This window comes from Bombina bombina, chromosome 5 (genome assembly GCF_027579735.1).
Source record: "Bombina bombina isolate aBomBom1 chromosome 5, aBomBom1.pri, whole genome shotgun sequence".
NCBI classification, from domain to species: Eukaryota; Metazoa; Chordata; class Amphibia; order Anura; family Bombinatoridae; genus Bombina; species Bombina bombina.
The window spans coordinates 698111568-698133362 of record NC_069503.1 but is presented as its reverse complement, the minus strand read 5'-3'; the positions used below and the strand labels follow the sequence as shown (position 1 = coordinate 698133362).

Genomic DNA, 21795 nt, shown 5'->3' with positions numbered 1-21795 from the left:
TTTGCAGATACAGCAACCCCTTGCAGGGGAAGAAACCTTAGGCATAAATCATATCAAGCAAGTGGTAGCACCTTTATTTACATGTAACCTGTTCCATCAATTTTTCCCTTTCCTTATTATTTTTCATATGTATGGAATCCCTATACAGCAAAACTCTTCTTATCCTTAGAAATATATGCTTGCTCGCAATATCAAATATATTTACAATACCAGGTCTATCAGATGCGGACAACAGAATAATACTTTTCTTGTCCGGATATAACCTTTTATAGTATCATATTTTATTTTGAGGTATATGAATATAATGTTAGTAAAAAATTAGGAGAGAAGCCTGTCATTATGTAAACACGAATATGTTCCCATGTTTTTACTGTATCTTACCTGCACTTTCTTTCTGTTTATCCTATCAGAATGTGTATCATATAGATATGTATATTGGAACATTCTTGTTATGCATAAAATCCTCAATAAAAATATAAAAAAAAAAAAAAAGAATGGTTCTCTCTCATTCTTGGGGTACCGTCGGTGGGTAACAACACCAGAGATAATTATATTAATTTTGTGACTTAGGTAGAGGAGACACATTTATGTAGTGACTGAGTTGGTGTTAGCAGGGTTACACTAGTAGGGGTGCACAATTTGACAGTAAATAACACAAGTTGGGCTGTGGTCAAATTGATTACTTCCTCCAAGTGCTTATTTTATGTGCCGGGAATAACATAGTATTTTTTTTAAAAAACAGCACACTTGCCAAACCCTTGCTAATGTATTATAACTTGGTATATTGGCCAGAAGGGACTAAAATGAATCGCTACTGGGAGTTAGCTTCTGATTGGTGGCTGCACATTAATGCTTCTTGTCACTGGTCACGTGATGTGTTTAGCTTGCTACCAGTAGTGCATTTTCTTTTTGCACTTTTATGTACCTGTAATAATCCCACCAGATTTTAATAAGGCTTACTTTATATTTCCATTCACACATGATTACAATATTCTAAACTGTATTATACAACATTTCCTTTTTCTGTTTCTTGCTCTCTATTTTGGTTTGCCCACAAGAGTCATTATCAATATCCTGGACACTGCTCATAAAGGTCAAATCTTGGGGATCTAAATAGATATTCCATTATATTAATGCTATTGTGGTAAATACATTGTAAGTGGAGATACTGGCCTGTGTCAGGCTTTTGTTTCAGATTTTGAGGGTATTTCTTTTCTTTTGAAAAGGGTAAACGTTAGAATGTTGTTTTCAAAGTTTTGCCCCATAACTGTGCCCAAATCCTAAAATGACTAAGAGGTTATTTTACATCTGCTTGAGTGTGTAATGCAGCCTCCTTCTCGAGAAAATCCGCCACCTCAGAGGTCATCAGACCACTGCTTCTAACATTGTGGGACGCTGCCTTGCATGTGCGAGCTTGCCCCGCAAGGGCTGAAAAGCAGCTTGTGCAGCTTAGTACATGGAGCCTAATGGTGAGGTTGAACTGACTGTATTTTTTATGAATTCTCAGTTGTTTTTTTAACGGTGGTAATCAATTTCACACAGTTATAGAATAGCTTATAAAGGACAATGGATACTTTAAACTGATCAAGTATTGGGAAATAATTGTATTTAGCATACAAGTAATATACAGTATTTTATAACATGCCAAATAAGTAAATAAATAAAAACAAATCTATAAGTTAATTTTAAAGGGACAGTCGACACCAGAAATTTTGTTGTTTAAAAAGGTAATCACTTTATTACCCATTACCCAGTTTTGCATAACCAACACAGATATAATAATACACGTTTTACCTCTGTGATTATCTTGTATTTAAGCCTCTGCAAACTTCCCCCTTATTTCAGTTCTTTTGACAGACTTGCATTTTTAGCCAATGAGTCCTCACTCCTAGGAGCTTCATATGCCTGAGCTGTAACACATGAACTAGCGCCCTCTAGTGGTGAAAAACTGTAAAAATGCTTTCAGATTAGAGGCGGCCTTCAAGGTCTAAGAAATTAGTATATCAACCTTCTAGATTTAGCTTTCAACTAAGAATACCAAGAGAACAAAGCAAAATTGGTAATAATTGGAAAGTTGTTTAAAATTACATGTCCTATTTAAATCATGAATTTTTTTTTTACTTGACTGTCCCTTTAATTACAATTGCAATAAATACTATAAATATCCATTTTTTATTTGAATTAAAACTACAATTACATAAGATAATTCGATTTTTAAAAGCTACAAAAATATTCCTTTCTGCCATGTGTATATTTAATAAAACATGACACATGAATATATGAAAAAGGCATGTGCTTGACACATTTTTCTGCACAACTGCATTTTGCTTAAAGCATGTATTCTAATTACCAATATAATGAATTCATAGAATCGTGGACTTTATGAAATAATGGCTCTCTTGACATAATGAGTCATTAACGTGAGCTCCATCTGCCATCATTAGAACCCCCCTATGATACCTAACCCATATTCTCTAGTCCAGACAATTTTTTTTACGATGCATTCAAGCAGCTTATACATTTATTTATAAAATGAAGGTAAATGATAATATAATTTTAATGTTATATCACAACCAAGTTGCTAACTTAAACATATGAATTTCTGTAAAAAGGGGCATGCACTTATTTAACAGTATGAATAAATACAACAAATCTAGTTATACATACACACGTTAGAGTCACCCACACATACAGTAGATTAACAAGGCAATAGCCAGTTGCAGAGAATATGACCATTCTCTTAACATCATAATGGGAGATGGATAATGTAGGTATCAAGATAGAAAATCAAGAGTCATATTGTGTCACGTGGGCCATAGGTTACATGACAACGCTCTATATCTTCCCATTTGCAAGATACCAATTTACATCCACATGATTTATCCCTGCAGCTAATAAAGCTAGGGAGAACCAGAATACGCATCTGGGTTAATGTGTTAATATGTAGTATTTTGTGAAGCTCTACTCATTTTAATATTTTGTTTCAGAAATAAATGTTATATAATCGAAAAGGATATCGTGCGTCAGTGACGTGGGAAGTTACAAAACCACGGTATCTCAAAAATAGATACAAATTATGGTGCAGTATTGTGACAATAAATAAGTATTAAAACAATGTGTCAAATTTCTACTCACATAGACTTGAGCTATCTTAAAGGGACACTGAACCCAAAATTTTTCTTTCTTGATTCAGATAGAGCATGCAATTGCATTCTCTTGGTATCTTTATTTGAAATGCAAGAATGTAAGTTTAGATGCCGGCCCATTTTTGGTGAACAACCTGGGTTGTTCTTGCTGATTGGTGGATACATTCACCCACCAATAAATAAGGGCTGTCCAGGGTTCTGAACTAAAAAAAATAGCTTAGATGCCTTCTTTTTCAAATAAAGATAGCAAGAGAACGAAGAAAAATTGATAATAGGAGTAAATTAGAAAGTTGCTTAAAATTGCATGCTCTGTCTGAATCACAAAATAACAAATTGGGTTCAGTGTCCCATACACATTTAACCTCAAGTATTGTGCAATCCTGATTCACAAAGCTGTCAGGCTCAGCTCACTCAGTGTTGGTGCAACCAAAATCTGTAATTGTGTCTCCACAAATAAAGAACAACAATACAGTATGATACTGTATATAACCAATGTAAATTTCATTCTTTGGCTATATACTCACACTTTTCAGGAGCTAAACATCAGCTCCTGATATATTAGCAGACCTGATATCGGCTATCAGGGAGGCCGCAGAAAAGCAAAGGTCCGGAACGCTATATAAACAATCGATTTATTAAAAGTATAAAAACATACTATACATATAAAATTAATATCAGGACTTGAAGTCACTAAGGGCTACAGAGGATATGTATAACAACCAAAGTTGTATCCAAAGTCTCCAAAGAGGATGGTAATGGATTGTTTTGAAACAAACAATGTGTCCATTAAATTACCACTTTGTTCACAGAGAGAAGCCCTTCACTGTGACGTCACTGTATTCACGTGCTACCCGATGTACATTTCGCCACGCCCCCATGGCTTTTTCATGGGTGATGATCTAGCGGTCCGGTGAATCTTGTTTTAAACAAGCAACATCCAATAGGAAACAGTACTGGTTTGTAATGTATATTTAAGGTGGTATTACTCTATTCAGGACGTCCATATGAAAAATCTAATTGATGGTATCAAGGAAAATTCAACCAAAAACATATGGAATTTTTGAGCAAACAATGATTTTTTGAATTCATAGGTACATGGTATATGTTCCGATAAAAATTTAAGGTGGCATTGTGTAATACAAAACATACAAACTGACAATCTCCCAAAGAAAATCACATTTACATACAATCTATAAATTGATTAAACTTTATTACTATAAAATATAAAATTTATAAATGATACAATATACAATTGAGAACAAATAAAATAACATATATTAACACTTATTCTGTAAGAAAGTGAATTGGTTCAAATCCCACATTTAGGCCAAAAGGTACTAGAGTATTAAGCTCAAAGATCCACTTCATTTCTGATTTTGAAAGCTCCTTATTCTTATCTATACTTCTCCAATCATGATCTATTTTTCTAATACCCATAAAAATTAATCCACTGGGATCTTTATTGTGTTTTTCTCTAAAATGTAAAGGGTGTTTAAATGAATCTTTATTTATATTGTATATGTGTTCATATATTCTAGTCTTGAGAAGTTTAGTAGTTTTTCCTATATAAAATAAATTACAACTACAGGTCAGAAGGTATATGACATATCTACTGTTACAAGTAATTAACTGATCAATCTCATATTTTCTCTTCCCATTCATCAAATGGAAGAAATTTCTGTTTTTCTTTTCTAGGTTCGATAAGTTACTACAACCTACACAATTTTTGCAATATCTAAATTGTTTTGCTTTGGTTAACCAGTTATTAGATGTCTTATCGCTTATAAAACTTTTAGTCAAATGATCTTTTAGATTAAGTGCCTTTTGAAGATCAAATTAGGTCTATCTGGGAGGAATGAATTTAATATAGAGTCTCTTTTCAATATACCCCAATGTTTGTTTATTATTTCTTTCAATTCTTTGTTTTGGTTGTTATAATTGAAAACAAAATTGAGATTATTACTATTATTCTAACTTTTTTCTTTATATTATAACATATCATGTCTATCTAAACCCCCAATTTCTTCTATTGCCCTGTTCAATTCTTCTTCTTTAAATCCCTTCTCTAAGAATCAACCTTTCAAAATATTAGCTTGCTCAAAATACACATAATCATCTTTGCAATTTCTTCTAATCCTATGGAACTGCCCTTTTGGTACATTCTCAATCCATCATCTATGATGGCAACTATCTAAACCTATGTAGTTATTTAGATCAATCTTTTAAAAAAATGTTTTTTATTTTAATTCTTCCTTTTCTACATATATTTCGAGATCTAGTAAATTGACCCTAGACTGACTAAATTCCCAAGAGAAGTTTATATTCCAATCATTATTTTGTAAACGGTTTAAGAACAGAGCAAGTTCATCACCCGGTCCATTTCATATAAACAGAATATCATCGATATAGCGATGATAAGATACAATGTTTTGCAAAACATTAAGATACATGTTTTGCCCCCAGCTATGCCCGCCATAAACCCACAGCTCCTCCCAAGCTGCCATAAAAAGGTAAGCATAGCTGGGGGCAAAACGTGTACCCATCACCGTACCTCTTATTTGTAAATAAATATCATAGTTAAACCAAAAGAAATTTGTGTCCAGAATTAACTCAATGCCCTCCAAAATAAAATGTTTATAAATTGGTCAACATATATTTGACTGCTTCTAAGCCTCGTTCTTTTGCTCCATTACCATCCTCTTTCGAGACTTTGGATACAACTTCTGTTGTTATACATATACTCTGTAGCCCTTAGTGACTTCAAGTCCTGATATTCATTTTATATGTATAGTATATTTTTATACTTTTAATAAATCGATTGTTTATATAGTAGTTCTGGACCTTTGCTTTTCTGCGGCCTCCCTGATAGCCGATATCAGGTCTGCTAATATATCAGGAGCTGATGTTTAGCTCCTGAAAAGTGTGAGTATATAGCCAAAGAATGAAATTTACATTGGTTATATACAGTATCACACTATATTTGTATTCTTTATTTGTGGAGACACAATTACAGATTTCGATTGCACCAACATTAAGTGAGCTGAGCCTGACAGCTTTGTGAAACAGGATTGCACAATACTTGAGCTTAAGATAGTTCAAGTTTATTTGAGTAAAAATTTGACACATTGTTTTAATATTGATTTACTGTCACAATACTGCACCATAACTTGTTTCTTTCTATTTTCGAGATACTGTGGTTTTGGAAATTTCCACACCACTGACACACGATATCCTTTTCGATTATATCACATTTATTTTTGTTAATTTTAGTTTTGTGATTTTGAGTTATTTATTACCAATATTTTTTTCAGTACAAATATATTTGCCTACAATTTCCAAAATTGTCTTAACAACACTGAGTGAAAAAAAAATCTGGTGTGTGTATATATATATATATATATATATATATATCAGAGCATTGCACAAACCCTACAGAGTAATCAAAATGTAATAATGCTACATCAGACAAACAACTATATATAGAATTTGCTGCAAGGCATCATTATTACTGTGTTGATCACATCACAATTATAAAGGCATGACAATATTTATATGAATTGTGGTACCTCCCTCATTCAAATCAAGGCCACAATGACAAATGTGTATTGTTAGGGGTATATGGACTTTATTAATTCTGGGTGAAGAGACTAAAGCTACCCCATACACATGATTATGTCCCATATGTAAATGTCTCAAAAGATGGTTGCAGTAGCCATATTGACCATGTAGTAAGTATCTGACCCTTAACTGAAAGACGAAATTCTTCTCATTCAAAAGAGCGTTAACTCAACTGATTTTAGTGTTATTATGGGGTAGTAAGGTCCCTTTTAAAGTACCATAAAGTCATCAAGTGGACAGAAGATTGTCATTTCTATTGTAATAACTTTCTACTTAAATCTTCCCTTTTATTTAACAGGTGTAGATTATACATGTTGAGTGCTGTCAATAGTGGTTAGGAGCACATTTGTATAAATTGAAATACATTTTATTAATTTATTTTATATATTATTTTCTTCAGAATTAATTTCCTGTTGGGTTACAATAATAATAATAATGTTTTATTTCCTTAAACTAAAATTTACATTTTTTTCAGCTTTCTAGATTTAATCGTGGGCAGGCTAAGTCTATTAATAGACATGCAAAATGTCACACTTTGTTATATATTTTGCAAATGAATCACAAACTTAAACTCTATTTGCAGTATTGTTTTATTTCAATCACCATATATTTCAGAGCAGAAGTACAACTCAAATTATCTTTATTTTCAGACATCTGAGTTGCAATTTTGGTCTAAAATATCTGGAGTCGGAAAAAAACTAATGCTAGAAACAGAGGATAACTTATAATTTTGTTCGCAAATTATGTAACAAAGTCCAAACTTTTTTGCACAGCTATCTTTCAATAACTAGTAAGTAAAGAAAATTGAGTTAAAAAAAAGTCATAGGGGTAAAAAAACAACAACTTTGCACTCTCAAGAAATATATAATAATAAAAACAAAATAAAATGTATGCAATTAAAAGGAATACTTAGATTTTAAGATATATACAAAGTATCAAACCAAGTCTACATTTAAAAGTGTCCTATATGCTGAGGCCAAGGGAGTCTTAATCACCCCCTTGAAGGCAATAGAAACAGTATCTTGAAAGTATGGTGGATGAATGAAACAATGATTGCTGTCCTCTTTGTAGTAAGGTAAAAGGAATTCCTTTATTCCACCAGATTTGCAAGTATAGTGTGGAGGCTGCAGGTTTTCAGGGTATATTAGATTCCCTCCTGAGGGACCAGTATATATATGGGATATTTATTAGACTTTGGAGGTAACACGCACCAGAACCTTCGTACTGACTGTTTGCAACAAGGAAGCGGACTCCATAAGTTACAAACAAGACCTAGATTGGGGACAATACCGTAATAATACAGTGATATGAATTCTTAGCTTTTATATCTTGCAAGTGCAATATTGTACACATTGTACCAAAGTTTATTTACCCTTTACACTTGAAATGCGGGTGGCAGGGTTTTCTCTCTCTTTGTTTTCTACAGACTGATAACAAGTTGTCAGGGAGCTCTATATAAAAAATCATGTTTTTTTTTTTTTTTTAAATCAGGCTTTATTTAGACATATTAGTGACATTTTAGGGAAACTACACCCCTTAAAACATTATAGACCCCTTATGGACACACCTCACATATACAAAAAGAGACATAAGTTATGTAGGTATGCACATAAGGGTAATGCTATGTATATATATATATATATATATATATATATATATATATATATATATATATATATATATTTTTTTAACACTTGAGGATACTATATGGGGGTCTTGATAAAGGCATCGAATACTGGAAAAACTGCCAAAGCACTGATATTTTCCAATATACCATTGTTCTCATTGATGAAGTACTTTGAGTACACACATATATATATATATATATATATATATATATATATATATATATATATATATATATATATATATATATATATATATATATATATATATAGGAAACATTATATAAATAAACCACATAGTAAAATGAAGCAATTTTCTGGGAATTTTCTGGGAATCATGCTGTAGCTATAATAAACACAGAGCTATCAAAATACAAGCTTCACAAAGGAATGCATATTTAGTAATGACCAATTACCTCATCATATTTGTGGTTTCTGCAAAGGGAATCTCCTTATTGAGGGGTGTCCTTATAATTACATAACAAAGCAATGGGCCTTTTACTGGGCCTTTTCTGAGATTGTGTTTCCTCTAAGATAAGCTAATATTAAAAATTTTGGAGCATTTCCAAAACAGTCATTTAGAACTTAATAGATCTCAAGAGCTATATAATACTGTATCATAAAAATATGCAGTCTTTTTTCAAATGACTTACTGGAGCTTCACAATTTTTACATTAGAAACAGAGACAATCTAAAGTCAATGAGACAATATAAAGGTACGATATACCAGACAAATACTATTAAATATTAACTGACTAAGCTAAAAAAGACATCATTATCATGAACTGTCTTATTTTAAAGTGCCCCCTAAAATAATACATTAACAGGAGCAAACAATCAAACACAGGTTGGCACAGGGACTTCTTGGTACAAAGTACTTTTTTGGAGTTACCCATAGATAAGACCTGACCTCTCAATTAGAAGGCTGAGATAGAAAACAGCTTCACAGCCTGCAGGCTTCATTCACTTCCAGAGATCTCAACTTCACACCCACTGAATGAAACATAAAACATATGTTTTAAAAAAAAAACTTTTAACAAGGATACTTTGGAATATGAGTGATTTCACTAACACAATTATAGCATTAAAAGTTGTGTAATTCCTGATCAAAAATGTTTTTGGTGTTGTAATTGTAAATCCATTAAAAAATTTTTTTTATATATATATATATATATATAAAATAAAATATTTTTTTCTTTATTCTACTTAACTGCTTAGTCCTTTGTGAGGGCCCTGACTCTGCTAGAAGTCAAGTATAAACTCACCTAGAGAGTTGGCTATTATGTTTGACATTCAGGGCAGGTTGACCTCCTTTGTACTGAAAGCCTATTGATTATGGCTCAGATATGGCTAATGCTGCTAAGTTATTTCAAAAGAATGAAGTTACAGAAATAATACAACATTTCGTAAACTTCATAATAAATTGGTTTCTGAAGACCGGCCTTTCCTTTCAAGGGGCAGTAAAGTGTGTTTTATTAGTACATATGAGCGATTTCCCATTGCATTGCAAATGCAACGACTCTGGATCACAGTACCTGGCATGGGAGCCGGCTGCACGTGTAGTATATATCCACATCAGTAAAGAAAAAAACATGTTTGAAGAGGGCAGCCAACCATTTGAAAGCAGGATAGTTTTAGCTGCTAAAACAAAAACACAGCTTGCTTTGCAAAAACTTCTTTTACAGTTACCATGTGTGCACTACATGTATGTATATGCAGCCCATAAATAACTATTAAATACTATCTCTGACAGTGCGAAGTCTTATCAACAAAATGTTTTATCATAGGTAAGGATGCATCTGAAAGGGTCATACACCCTGAACAAAACCACTACTACAACACTCACTAGCAATACGACAGAAATCACAAATAGAATCCTTTACAGGCCTCTATCCGTTCCTCAAAGCCATTTTAGCAGAAGAGGCACGATGTGGGTCATCATAGAGCACACTCATAGCATTTACAAGAGTCCCATGTATTGAAGAGACGGTAAACTCAAACAGAGTTAGTTTAATTCATAAAAAATTTACATTTGCAGGATTACTTCTGTATTTAATTTTTAACCACTCCTGTTATATCGCAAGCTCAGGCAGCCCCCTCACTTAGACCTCTTTTTTTTTTTTTACATGTTTTCCTTTCGCCAGTCAAATGTCTGGCATTTTGGCATGCATCAAGAAAAAAAAACGGATCTTTTGCGCATGCGGTTATTACTTCATGCGGCTTATTAGCTTTCATTGAACGAATGCGCATTGCACCATGAATATTTACAGAGTGGTGGGACCGAACTCTACATCGCACTGTTAGAAGAAGTAAGTTGAAGGGGGGTGGAGCGTGTCAATGCCGGAGTGTATTACAAAGTAAGTTGCATTATAAATAATGGCATATTATATTTAAGAAAAAACATAATTTATGCTTACCAGATAAATTCCTTTCCTTCCTGGCAGGGAGAGTCCACAACTTCATTCCTTACGGTTGGGAAATACAACACCTGACCCCCAGGAGGAGGCAAAGACACCCCAGCAAAAGGCTTTAATATCTCTCCCACTTCCCCTATCCCCCAGTCTTTCTGCCGAGGGAACAAGGAAAAGTAGGAGAAACATCAGGGTATAAAAGGTGCCAGAAGAAATAATATAAAAAGGGAGCCACCCATCAAAAAAAATAAATTACGGGCGGGGTTGTGGACTCTCCCTGCCAGGAAGGAAAGGAATTTATCTGGTAAGCATAACTTATGTTTTCCTTCCATAAGGTAAGGAGAGTCCACGACTTCATTCCTTACTGTTGGGAAAACTATACCAAGCTCCAGAGGACACTAAATGAATAACAGGAAGGAACAGAAAAAAAAAGAGGTGGACCCTATTATGAGGGCACCACAGCCTGCAAATCTTTTCTCCCAAAACTGCTTTAGCCGAAGCAAACGCATCAAACTTGTAAAATTTAGAAAAAGTGTGTAAGGAGGACCAGGTAGCCGGCTTACAAATCTGATCCATTAAAGCTTCATTTTTAAAAAGCCCAAGAGGAAGCCACTGCACTAGTGGAATGAGCCGTTATGCTCTCAGGAGGCTGTCGTCCCGCTGTCTCATAAGCTAAGTGGATGACACTCCTCAACCAGAAAGATAGAGAAGTTGTAGTAGCCTTCTGCCCCTTCTGATTCCCTGTATAGATGACAAACAAAGAAAAAGATTGTCTGAATTCCTTAGTAGCCTGAAGATAGAACTTCAAGGAACGAATCACATCTAGATTATGAAGCAAACGTTTCCAATAGTGACAAAGGCAAAGAATAATTCGGGGATAGGGGAAGTGGGAGGGATATTTAAGCCTTTGGCTGGGGTGTCTTTGCTGCCTCCTGGTGGCCAGGTGCTGTATTTTCCAACAGTAAGGAATGAAGTTGTGGACTCTCCCTGCCTTATGGAAGGAAAATATAGTGACTGAAGCTTTCACAGTAGTTTATTTGATAAGTCGTTATTGAAATTTGAAAAACTGACCATCACTTTAAGGATATCACTGTTCTTCTGTATAACAGTGTGTCCAAATATAAGGTTCACCAGTCAGTAAAGAAATGGTAGCACAAGCTTTAACAAAGTCTGTAGAATAAGTCCCAGGCTTTACAGAGAGCAGAATCTGGCAGGAAGTATGAAAACTGTTGTCTATTTCCACCACACCTTTCTGGCAATGGCAGATTCAGCTCTGGATGAGTTAACTGTCTGTCCTGATTGCTGCAAACAAGCAACAGATGGAATACTAGCCCCTTTAGCAGCAGATGTTGAAGCCATAAAAAGAGGAATAGTGGAAACTGCTACAGCAGTTTGTGACTGGGCCTAAAGTTCTTTAACTCTTTGTAATATATTTAACTGCAAGGCCTATAGTTCTTGCATGGAGTGAGCAAGTGCTGAAAGTTGCTGCAACAAAATGCTAATAATATTCCCCATCTCCACTGGATCCATGCTTGCTTGGTGATTATATAAGGCAATAAAAGGTGTATGGTCTGGAACTAAGCTTGCATGCAGGTGTCAGGAATAAGCCAAGGTTGTGACTGGATAAGCAGAATCAGATGTCAGCGCAGAGGGTTAATCAATGAGAGTGGTCGTGAGCCAAGCTTAAGCTCAATACCAGGGTGTCTGACAAGAACCAAACATCACAGCAAAGCTAGTAGGCAAAAGAATAGGCAAATGTTCTAATCAGGGTAAAGGCGGATTGACACAAGGCATAAGTCAGGATGTAAGCAGGGGTCAAAACCAGGAAAGCAATACTGAGAGAAAAACGCTAGGACTTCCAATAACCAAGAACCAGACTTGGCAGCAGCAAGGTCCATATAAAATCATTTTTTTTAGATTTTTATCTATGCTGATGCACAAAATAAACGTGGAACATACAGATTTTTCAGAAATAATATAAAAGTTTAATATTAAACATTGTTGTTTTCTGACTAGCAATGGGTTTCTTAAAAGTAAAGTTGTTCTAATTATTTATTAAAATGTTCTATTATTAATTAAGGATATTTATTTTATGATTATAGTTATGAATCGCTTAGGTGGGTTGAGTGAAACATAAATAAAGTTACTCCTCCATGAAACTATTACTTTATTTTGACTCACTTTGTACAAGAAATACAGAAGAATATCTATCAGGGCTTTCCACATGAAGTCCTTAGTGATTGCAAACATTTTAACATCTTTGTACTTGAACACAGCGGAGTTGATCAGATTCAGTCAATTTGATTATTTATCAAGCAGATCACAAAGGCTGGAGTTGGAAACTTTGGATGTATACTGAATAATAAAAATGTCAAAACCACACATTATGCTGCTCACTACCGGAAGTCAAGAATAAAAGATGGATTTAATGGATGAAATACGTAGTTGACTGATTTGCTTTCTTTATACAGTATGTAATAAATAGACTCGGTAGCTTTTAGAATATTTGTTTTTTTTCATGTTACCAGAAAATGATGTTAAATGTACACAAAATAAAACAAAATTATTATGTCTGTAATATTATTGCACCACTTGTAGATTAGTAATCACATGATTCTCAGCAGAATATAATTTATTTGAAATAATTTTAACTACTTATATCTTGACTATGTTTTTGTAAATGCAGTTTTCTTTGTATGTAAATAATTTTTTTTTTCTTAAAATCCTCATAATGCATATATTGATATATTTTTTTAAAAAGGCCAAGTTGAGATAAAAATATACTCTAATATGGATAAAACCAGTAAATTGAATTGCTCTATAGTCAGGTGTGCTTAAACTTCCCCTGAGGAACACCACTGACTTTAGAAATATAAGCATATGTTTTCCATCAACATGTTGAAAATATAATATGCTATGGTAAATGTTTAACATGTAAGTTGTGTTTCTACAGGAATGTATACAAACTTTCAAGTGATTACCAACTATTGCCTGAGATACAAATCGTTGTGAGATTCTTAATATGAAAAAGAGCATTTTTTAATTTCAAAATATGATGCTCAAACAGAAACTTAATAGCTAATATTTACAAGGTATATAACTATTTCACAACAATCACTTGACCTAAATATAAAGGATACCAGCTTTTAGAGATGATTACTTCCTTATTTTACACGAGGAGCCAGACTCAACAAGCCATCTTAAAGTTTGTTCAAAGTGGTTCTGTTTTTTTTGCTTTGTTAAGTAAATGTTGCATACTTTCTTTCTCTTTTTTATTAATTAAAAAAACATTTCTAAAATCTATTGGGGATTACAATAGAGGTATTTCTAGATCCTAAACATGAACTCAGGCATAGCAGATAGCATATGCAATTGAAATACATACACAAAGAGAAGCAGTCTGCCAGGAACGAACACCAGCTCCGTGGCTTGTTCTATGGCCCGGTCACTACCATGAAGTAGCTTATTTTAGCCCAATTGTGCTTATCACAGAGAAAAACTCTCCTGAAGTATATCAGTCTGATCCCACCCAGCAAGTTCAGTCCAACCATGATATACCAGGAAATTATCCTCTGAACAAGGGAAACGGCAACCCCAGACAATCGTTTCGGCCTTCTTTAGGCCTCATCAGTGAGTTGCAGCCATATCCCTGTAGTCATAATGGGCATGGAGTCCACTTCTAATCTTTTTTGATGAGATGTGAACCTTCAACCAGGAGGACATCTAATAGCTCAAGTAAAGCTCACAAAAGAGCAAGCAATGTTATGTCCATAGATAGAAGAAATATATATATAGTCTATAGAAATAAATAGTTTGTTTTTTACTACTTATTTTCAAAGTAAAATAATATAATTTTTAAGGCATATCATTTAACATTTAAACCTATTATTTGAACTTGATTGGTAAAAACACGTCTCTGTATTATGTAAACTTACGACTGACTTTATTGCTTGTTTGTATTTCTAATAATGCTACATTTTGCATTGTAGTGTAATGACGTTAAATTATTTCTGAGTGGATCTGTGTTTATAGGTAACTTGTGTTAAGATTGATGCAGGTAAAGCAGATGTACTACAAATCTGTACCTGTATTATGTGTACTAAGTATTCTGCAAATTAATTCATTTGACCATCAACAACACCGTTTTACTTTGAACCCTTTTAAGGGTTAATTATACAACCATAACCTTTTCAAATGCTGATGTTTTTCAGGGATGTGTAGTCATAGCAGATTATCTGCTCTGACTATAGAGCATTGGTTCTCAAAGTGGGCATTACTGCCCCCTGGGGGGTAGTGGGATCACTGAGGTGGGCACTAATGTGCATAGGAGGTGGAAGGGGGCACTAGAAATACCATAGGGGTTGCTAGTAGGAAAGAAGTGGAAAAAGATGCTAGAGGGCCCCTCCAAGTATAATGATTGTAATTTGTTGTGCTTTATCCGAGATGCGCAAAGCAAAACAACTTTCTCACGTTGTATTTGAAGTATTACTGCTCTTTCCTCAAGGCTTTTTCTTCTATGACAGTTTAGGTTTATCAGTCTCACTACAATAAATTGCATTCTTTGTTTTGCCAGTGCTATACATTAGCGCAGATTATTAACATTAACTGCACAGTTTAGAATTATTGTTAGGTAGCAGGAAACACAGCAAAGACCTGTTGTGCTTGGCTGAGTAGCTTTGTGCCCAGTCAACCATCTAAGGTTTTGAAGTCTTCTGCCATTAGAAATTATTTAGTGGTGCACTACATAATGTGACCAGTTAAAGAAATCAACTCCAGATCTCTGACTATGGAAAATAAAGGTTCCTGATAAGTGACATAAGTGACATGAAACCAGAGATTGGGAAACTGGTATCACTTAATCAAGTCCATTGATCAGATTAACAATTTGTGAACAGTGAATTACTAAATGTGGTTCATAAAAATCTTGCACTGTGGCTATCGACTTTAAAAAGCTGTTATCGAAAGAAAAAAAATAATAGAGTTTTAATAAAATTAAAAAATAAATAAATAAAATGTGAATATGTTTGTTACTCATTAAGATTGTATTGTGTCATTGTTACTTAAAGGGACAGTATACATCAATTTTCATATAACTACATTACATGTATTAGAAACTACTGATATAAAAATCCAGTATAAAACCATTTAAAAACTTACTGAGAAGCTCCCAGTTTAGCTCTGTTAAAAAGGTAGCTAGAACACCCACTTTAAGTGGGAAATAACAGACACTCCCCCTGCTGCTGCATATGAAAAGACTCTTTAAACAAGCAGGAGCAAGCTGAAGTAGGTATACCTCAGTATTCTCCTAAAACTTTGGGGCTTGGTTAGGAGTCTGAAAATCAGAGCAATGTTATTTAAAGATCAGCAAATCTATACATTTAAAAAAAGTAAAAAAAAACCTGTATGGGCTATATAAATGTATCATCTACAAAACATTTATGCAAAGAAAAAGAAAAGTGTATAATGTCCCTTTAACATCCCTGCCACTTCAAGGCTCCTGGAGTTAAATATTCCCTTTAAGATCTGATCTAAATGATTGACACATAATGGCTGCACAACCTTGTCTATACGGGCATTAATAAATGGGGTCCCTAGTCTGATTATTACTTTAAGGGTTAGGTTAAGGGGGGCGCTGATGGTGAGTTTATAAAACCATGGGGGCAGTGACCTGAAAATGTTTGGGAACCACTGAGATAGAGCATGCCCTTTTAAAAATTGTCTCAGTTAAATTCCATTATTAAATTTAGTTTGTTCTTTTGGTATCCTTTGTGGAAGAGTATATGCGCATTCTATGACAGCAGTGTTTGCAACAATACTTTTAACAATATTATACATTGTTACAAACACTGCTGCCATTTCGTTCTTAAGACATGTGCAAGCTCCTAAGCATAGCTAATTTTTAGTGAAACGAGTAGGGTGAAATCATATTATTTAACACACTTTATAGTTTTATTACACCTTATGCATTTGGAGCAATTATTATTATTATCATCATGATCATTTATCTGTATAGTGCCACAAAGTTCTGGGTACAGAGATAGGAGTATACAATGACAGAGATGTGTGATAAGATCCTAAATAAAACTAGTACAGGAGGGGGGGCAGTTCTGAAGAGCTTACAAAACATTTGTCTATAAATGAGCTAGTGAAAGCAAATAATTGTAAACTGACAGCTCGTTCTTGAAGAAATATACAGAGTTTTAGGTCAAACTTTTTGAGGCACCAGCTACTACTGAGCAATTGTTAGAGCTCAAAGGTCATATATGTATATAAGTCTGTGATTGGCTGACGGCTGTCATGTAATACAGGGGGCAGAGAAATTAAAGAAAATTTAAAAATTCCTCAGAAAAATACATACATTGCTCATTTGAAATTCAAAGTAAGTTCTATTGCATTGTCATTCTATTATGCATTTGTTGATTATGCAGTAACAGTTCTCAATTTTTACCTGGCTATGTAACACATGTTTAAATACAGTATTTATGATATTTTGGAATTAGTCTCACTCTTTATCTCTCAAATGCACTATTTTCTTTTCTGGCATTTTACATCACAAGGGACTGAACCGTTTTACTACACATACAGCTTAATAAGCATTACAGGCACATGTAATACAAAACTTGCATAGTAAACACTTTGTGCTTCACTTTTATTAATCATTTAGTCCACTTTTCCTGTAATACTGTTTATGCCAGTACCTCAATAAAAGCCGGTATGCTTCATGGAGTATCCAGAATGCTAACACTAAACCTTTTTTATACAGTGAATGGTCTCTCAATACAAGAGCATATCTGTACATAATTGGCAATTGCAAAGGAGAAACATACTCAAGACGCCTTTTAAGAGATGTATCCCTAAACTGCAAAATAATGTATATATATTAAAATGAATACAATATCCCCTTAAGCTCAACAAGTTGAGAAGTTCAACATATGACTGTCATGAATACTTCAGGATTTAACTACTAAAAGGTTAATTCTGTTTAGTTTGTGAACTAAAAACAGTTGTTTGTTTTTCAAGAAGAATTGTGTCCTGTGTTTGTTTGTGTTTTCTTTGAAGTGCCAGGAGCCTCATAAATGCTTTGTAGTATACACTGAATAGAGCTTTATGGCTCAAGCTATCAGCTCCAGAGATACAACACAGTGCTTCTTCCCCATATCCTGAGGAGGTCAATAAAAGGACATTAGTATAATGTATATACGTGTTTAAAACTGTTATGACATTAAATGAAGGGAAATATGACAACCTATGTCATACTTGATATCAAACCGATTCTCCCAATGAAACTAAGAGATTCCCGGAATGTATATATGAAGATAGATTTACCTAGCAGAAATTATAATGGGTTCTATAATTTCAGGCAAAGGTTTAGTTTATTGAAGGTCATAAAGGACAGGGGGGATCCTTAGCCCGCCCAGGAGGGTGTGGTCAGGTAACTTGATCTCTGGAAAATATGTATAAAGTTTGATGTTTCAACATGTAAAATTGTCATTCTTACAAGGGGAGCTGTTCTACAGAGTAAGGACCCATTGCTTCATGCCAGTCCCCAGGCACAGATCTTGAGACTAGTAAAGTATTCAATCTGTTTTTCTCCTTTTTTATTTAAAAAAAACTGTTTGCTGTGTGTAATTGTATTTGTAACAACTTTTTATTAATAATGCATTGTGCATAATAAATAATTCCTTTATTAAGTGTTGGCCTTTGTCTAATAATTGAACCACGTTACTGAAAGAGACTGGAATATTAGAACTGTATAATTTAGGTGATGTTCTGCTAAATTGTATTCAGAGAGTTAATGTGTAAGTCTGGGTTTTTTCTTAGGATTTTCCCTTTAATAAAATTATAAGTGGTGGCAGCTTAGATAGTGTAGTTAGTTTAGTGTGGGTGGCATTAAAGGGGAGTTTTGGGCATTTCTTTTACGTCTAGTACAGACTGGAGAGTGTTGTTAACCCTTGCACCCACTGAACTAAATCACAAGCTTGTCTGGTGTGGCTAGATTGTGACATATTAGTGAGAGTAGAAGGGGTCTGATAACCCTTTCTGTGCCAAATAAGTGACTGGCGCAGGGTTGGATAACCCTGGTCACCACAATTAATTTCTTGAAAGCCTTTTTTCTCAAAGAAATTATGACAAACAGAGAATATCATGGCATGTTTAGTAACACTCCCTAATCTGCTTTACATGCAGTTATGTATTGCTGTGTTTTTTTGTTTGTTTTTTTTTCTCCTTTGTTCTCACTACCTACAAATTGAAGGCTATACAAAATATAGTTTTTGCAAAATGACCTCCATTTTCTGTACTAAACAGTAAACAGTCATCTAGAAACATGTTAAAGTCATGGTAACCTTTAGCTAATCAAATGCCATATATGTAATCTTTGCGATTAAAAACATACATGTGTACCCTTTTTTTTTAAAAAATCTATCCGTTAAAGGGTTAAATCTGTGCCTATAGTAATGCTTCTATTACAATGTTATGCTGGCCCACTGGTATGAACTATTTTTTTATGACAATTCCAATGAACATCCAATCAGTGTGTGTGTCATATGACACTCTTGAAGTCCAGCCCTTTGAAAGCCCTTGGGAAGTCTATATAGAGAGTGGGTTGGACTATTCTCTATGTCACAGCTCAGCTAAAAGAGGAAATTAAGGGGGCGGAGGAACAGAAGATACCAAGTAGGATTATAAATCTTGTATTATTATATATATATATATATATATATATATATATATATATATACACACACACACTTTTTAAAATTACACAGTTTTGCTTGTACACATATATTTTTCCTTGCAACATTCTTAGAGTATGAAATTTACCATCACATTAATAAAAAATCATCAAACTTCTATATTTAAAGAGGCTTGGGAAGCTACAAAGTAAAAATGCCATTCACAATATTCAAATATACTCTCAGTATAATGTCACTTACTTTGGATGAGTAAATGTATCAACCAGGGACACTTTTTCAACCAAATCTCCTCCAATGCTCCGAACAAGATCATAGAAATCATTCTCTGTATAACCCTTGCTGGGCAGCCAAAATGAAATGTCGTTGGTCAAAGAAGGATATTTACTATATGGCTGAAAAAAAGATGAAGATACAGTAAACATTGGTTGCATGAAAAATGTTGTCTTTACATGCACTTAAGTCCTAACCTTGTATTGTTTACTTTACTGTACATTGCAAAATTGATAATAATATGTTCTAATCTCTAGAAATTTAAGGGACAATCTACTTGATTTATTTTATTGTTTAAAAAGATAAAACACCTTTAGTACCCATTCCCCAGCTTTGAACAACCAAAATTGTTATATTAATATACTTTATAACCTTTAAACATCTAAATTTCAGACTGTTTCTAAGCTTCTGCAGGTCGCCTCAATCCAGTAGAGTTATTTGTGAACTAGCACTAATTGGCTAAAATGCAAGTCTGTAAATAGCACTGAAATAATGAGCAGCCTGCAGAGGCTTAGATACTAGGGGGCCGATTTAACAATATGCAAACAGACATGATCCGCTGTCAGCATTTTATCTAGTGAAATGTTTGTGCAATGCCGCCCCCTGCACATTTGTGGTCAATCGGCCGCTAGCAGGGGTGTCAATCAACCCGATCATATCCGATTGGGCTGAATGCTGTCCGCTGCCTCAGGGGTGGCGGACGAGTTAAGGAGCAGCTGCTTCTTAACTCCTGTTTCTGGCGAGCCAAAAGGTTCGCTCGGAAACAGATGCATTTAAATGCATATGGGGCTTGACAAATTGGCCCCTAGGTAATCACATAGGTAAAAAGTATATTAATATAACCGTGCTGGTTCAGCAAAACTGGGGAATGGGTAATAAAGGAATTATCTATCTTTTTAAACAATAACATTTTGGGAAGACTGTCCATTAATTCTGTAAAATTACAAATTCTGTGAGAATAACCCCTTAAAAATTAAAAAAAATAAAAATTAAAAAGTATTATTTTCTGCTCTATACCTAAGCTCCTGTTTAGGAGCTTTGATGTCTCAAAACACATGAAGTGCTACCAAATAAAACCCATAAATGTTCACCTCAAAAGCAACAAAATCATTTACAAAATAAACCTGTTAGTAATTGACACATTAAAACACAAATGCTTTATTTTTTTAAAGAAAGTAATTAGCTGATTATTTTAATTGTTATTACATTTTAAACATGTGACAGGTATGAGACGTAAACAATAAAATAACAGCATCTTACAATGATAGAAAGTCCTTCACAAATCAGCAGATTCAACTGTAAATACTTCTCCTAAGATACACTTACAGGCCCATCTAGAGGCAAACAGACATCCCTTTAAATTAAAGATTAAAGGGATATGAAACTCAATTATTTTTTCAAGATTCAGACAGAGCATAGCATTTTAAACAACTTTTCAATTTACTTCTATTATCTTCTTTGCTTTGTTCTCTTGGTATCTTTTATTAAAAAAAGAATACCTAGGTAGGCTCAGGAACAGCAATGCACTACTGGAAGCTAGCTGCTGATTGGTGGCTGCACATATACATACCTATTGTTATTGGTTCACCCAGTGGGTTCCTCTAGTGTTAATCTTTCAGCAAAGAATACCAAAAGGACTAAGTAAATTTGGTAAATTGAAGTAAATTGTTGAATTGTTTAAAATTGCATGCTCTATCTGAAACATAAAATAAACATTTTGGGTTTTATATCCCTTTAAGCATATTGGTAAAGTCATGGTGCTGCATCCTTTCACTAAATTATGTGGGGTCTGTTGATTAAACTTCATTAGTAGTTATCTTTTATAAGATCATGGCCCTACATCATCTCTAAGGGGTATATTTAATAAAGTGCGGACATACATGATACAATGTAGCGTATCATGACCGCCGCACATTGATAGATGCCGACAGCATACGCTATCAGCATTTATCATTGCACCAGCAGTTCTTGTTAACTGTTGGTGCAATGCTGTCCCCTGCAGATTCAAGGCCAATTGGCCTAGCAGGGG

The 21795-nt window shown here is 34.1% G+C and overlaps 1 protein-coding gene across 2 annotated transcripts in view; it reads right to left on the bottom strand.

The window, feature by feature from the left end:
• FARS2 (phenylalanyl-tRNA synthetase 2, mitochondrial) overlaps positions 1–21795 on the bottom strand; it is an 830248-nt gene that overhangs the window by 238110 nt on the left and 570343 nt on the right. For both annotated transcript variants that reach the window (XM_053714701.1, XM_053714702.1), the window contains exon 7: positions 19737–19888. In XM_053714701.1, the coding sequence (XP_053570676.1) occupies positions 19737–19888 (152 nt within the window). The remainder of the gene's footprint in view (positions 1–19736; positions 19889–21795) is intronic.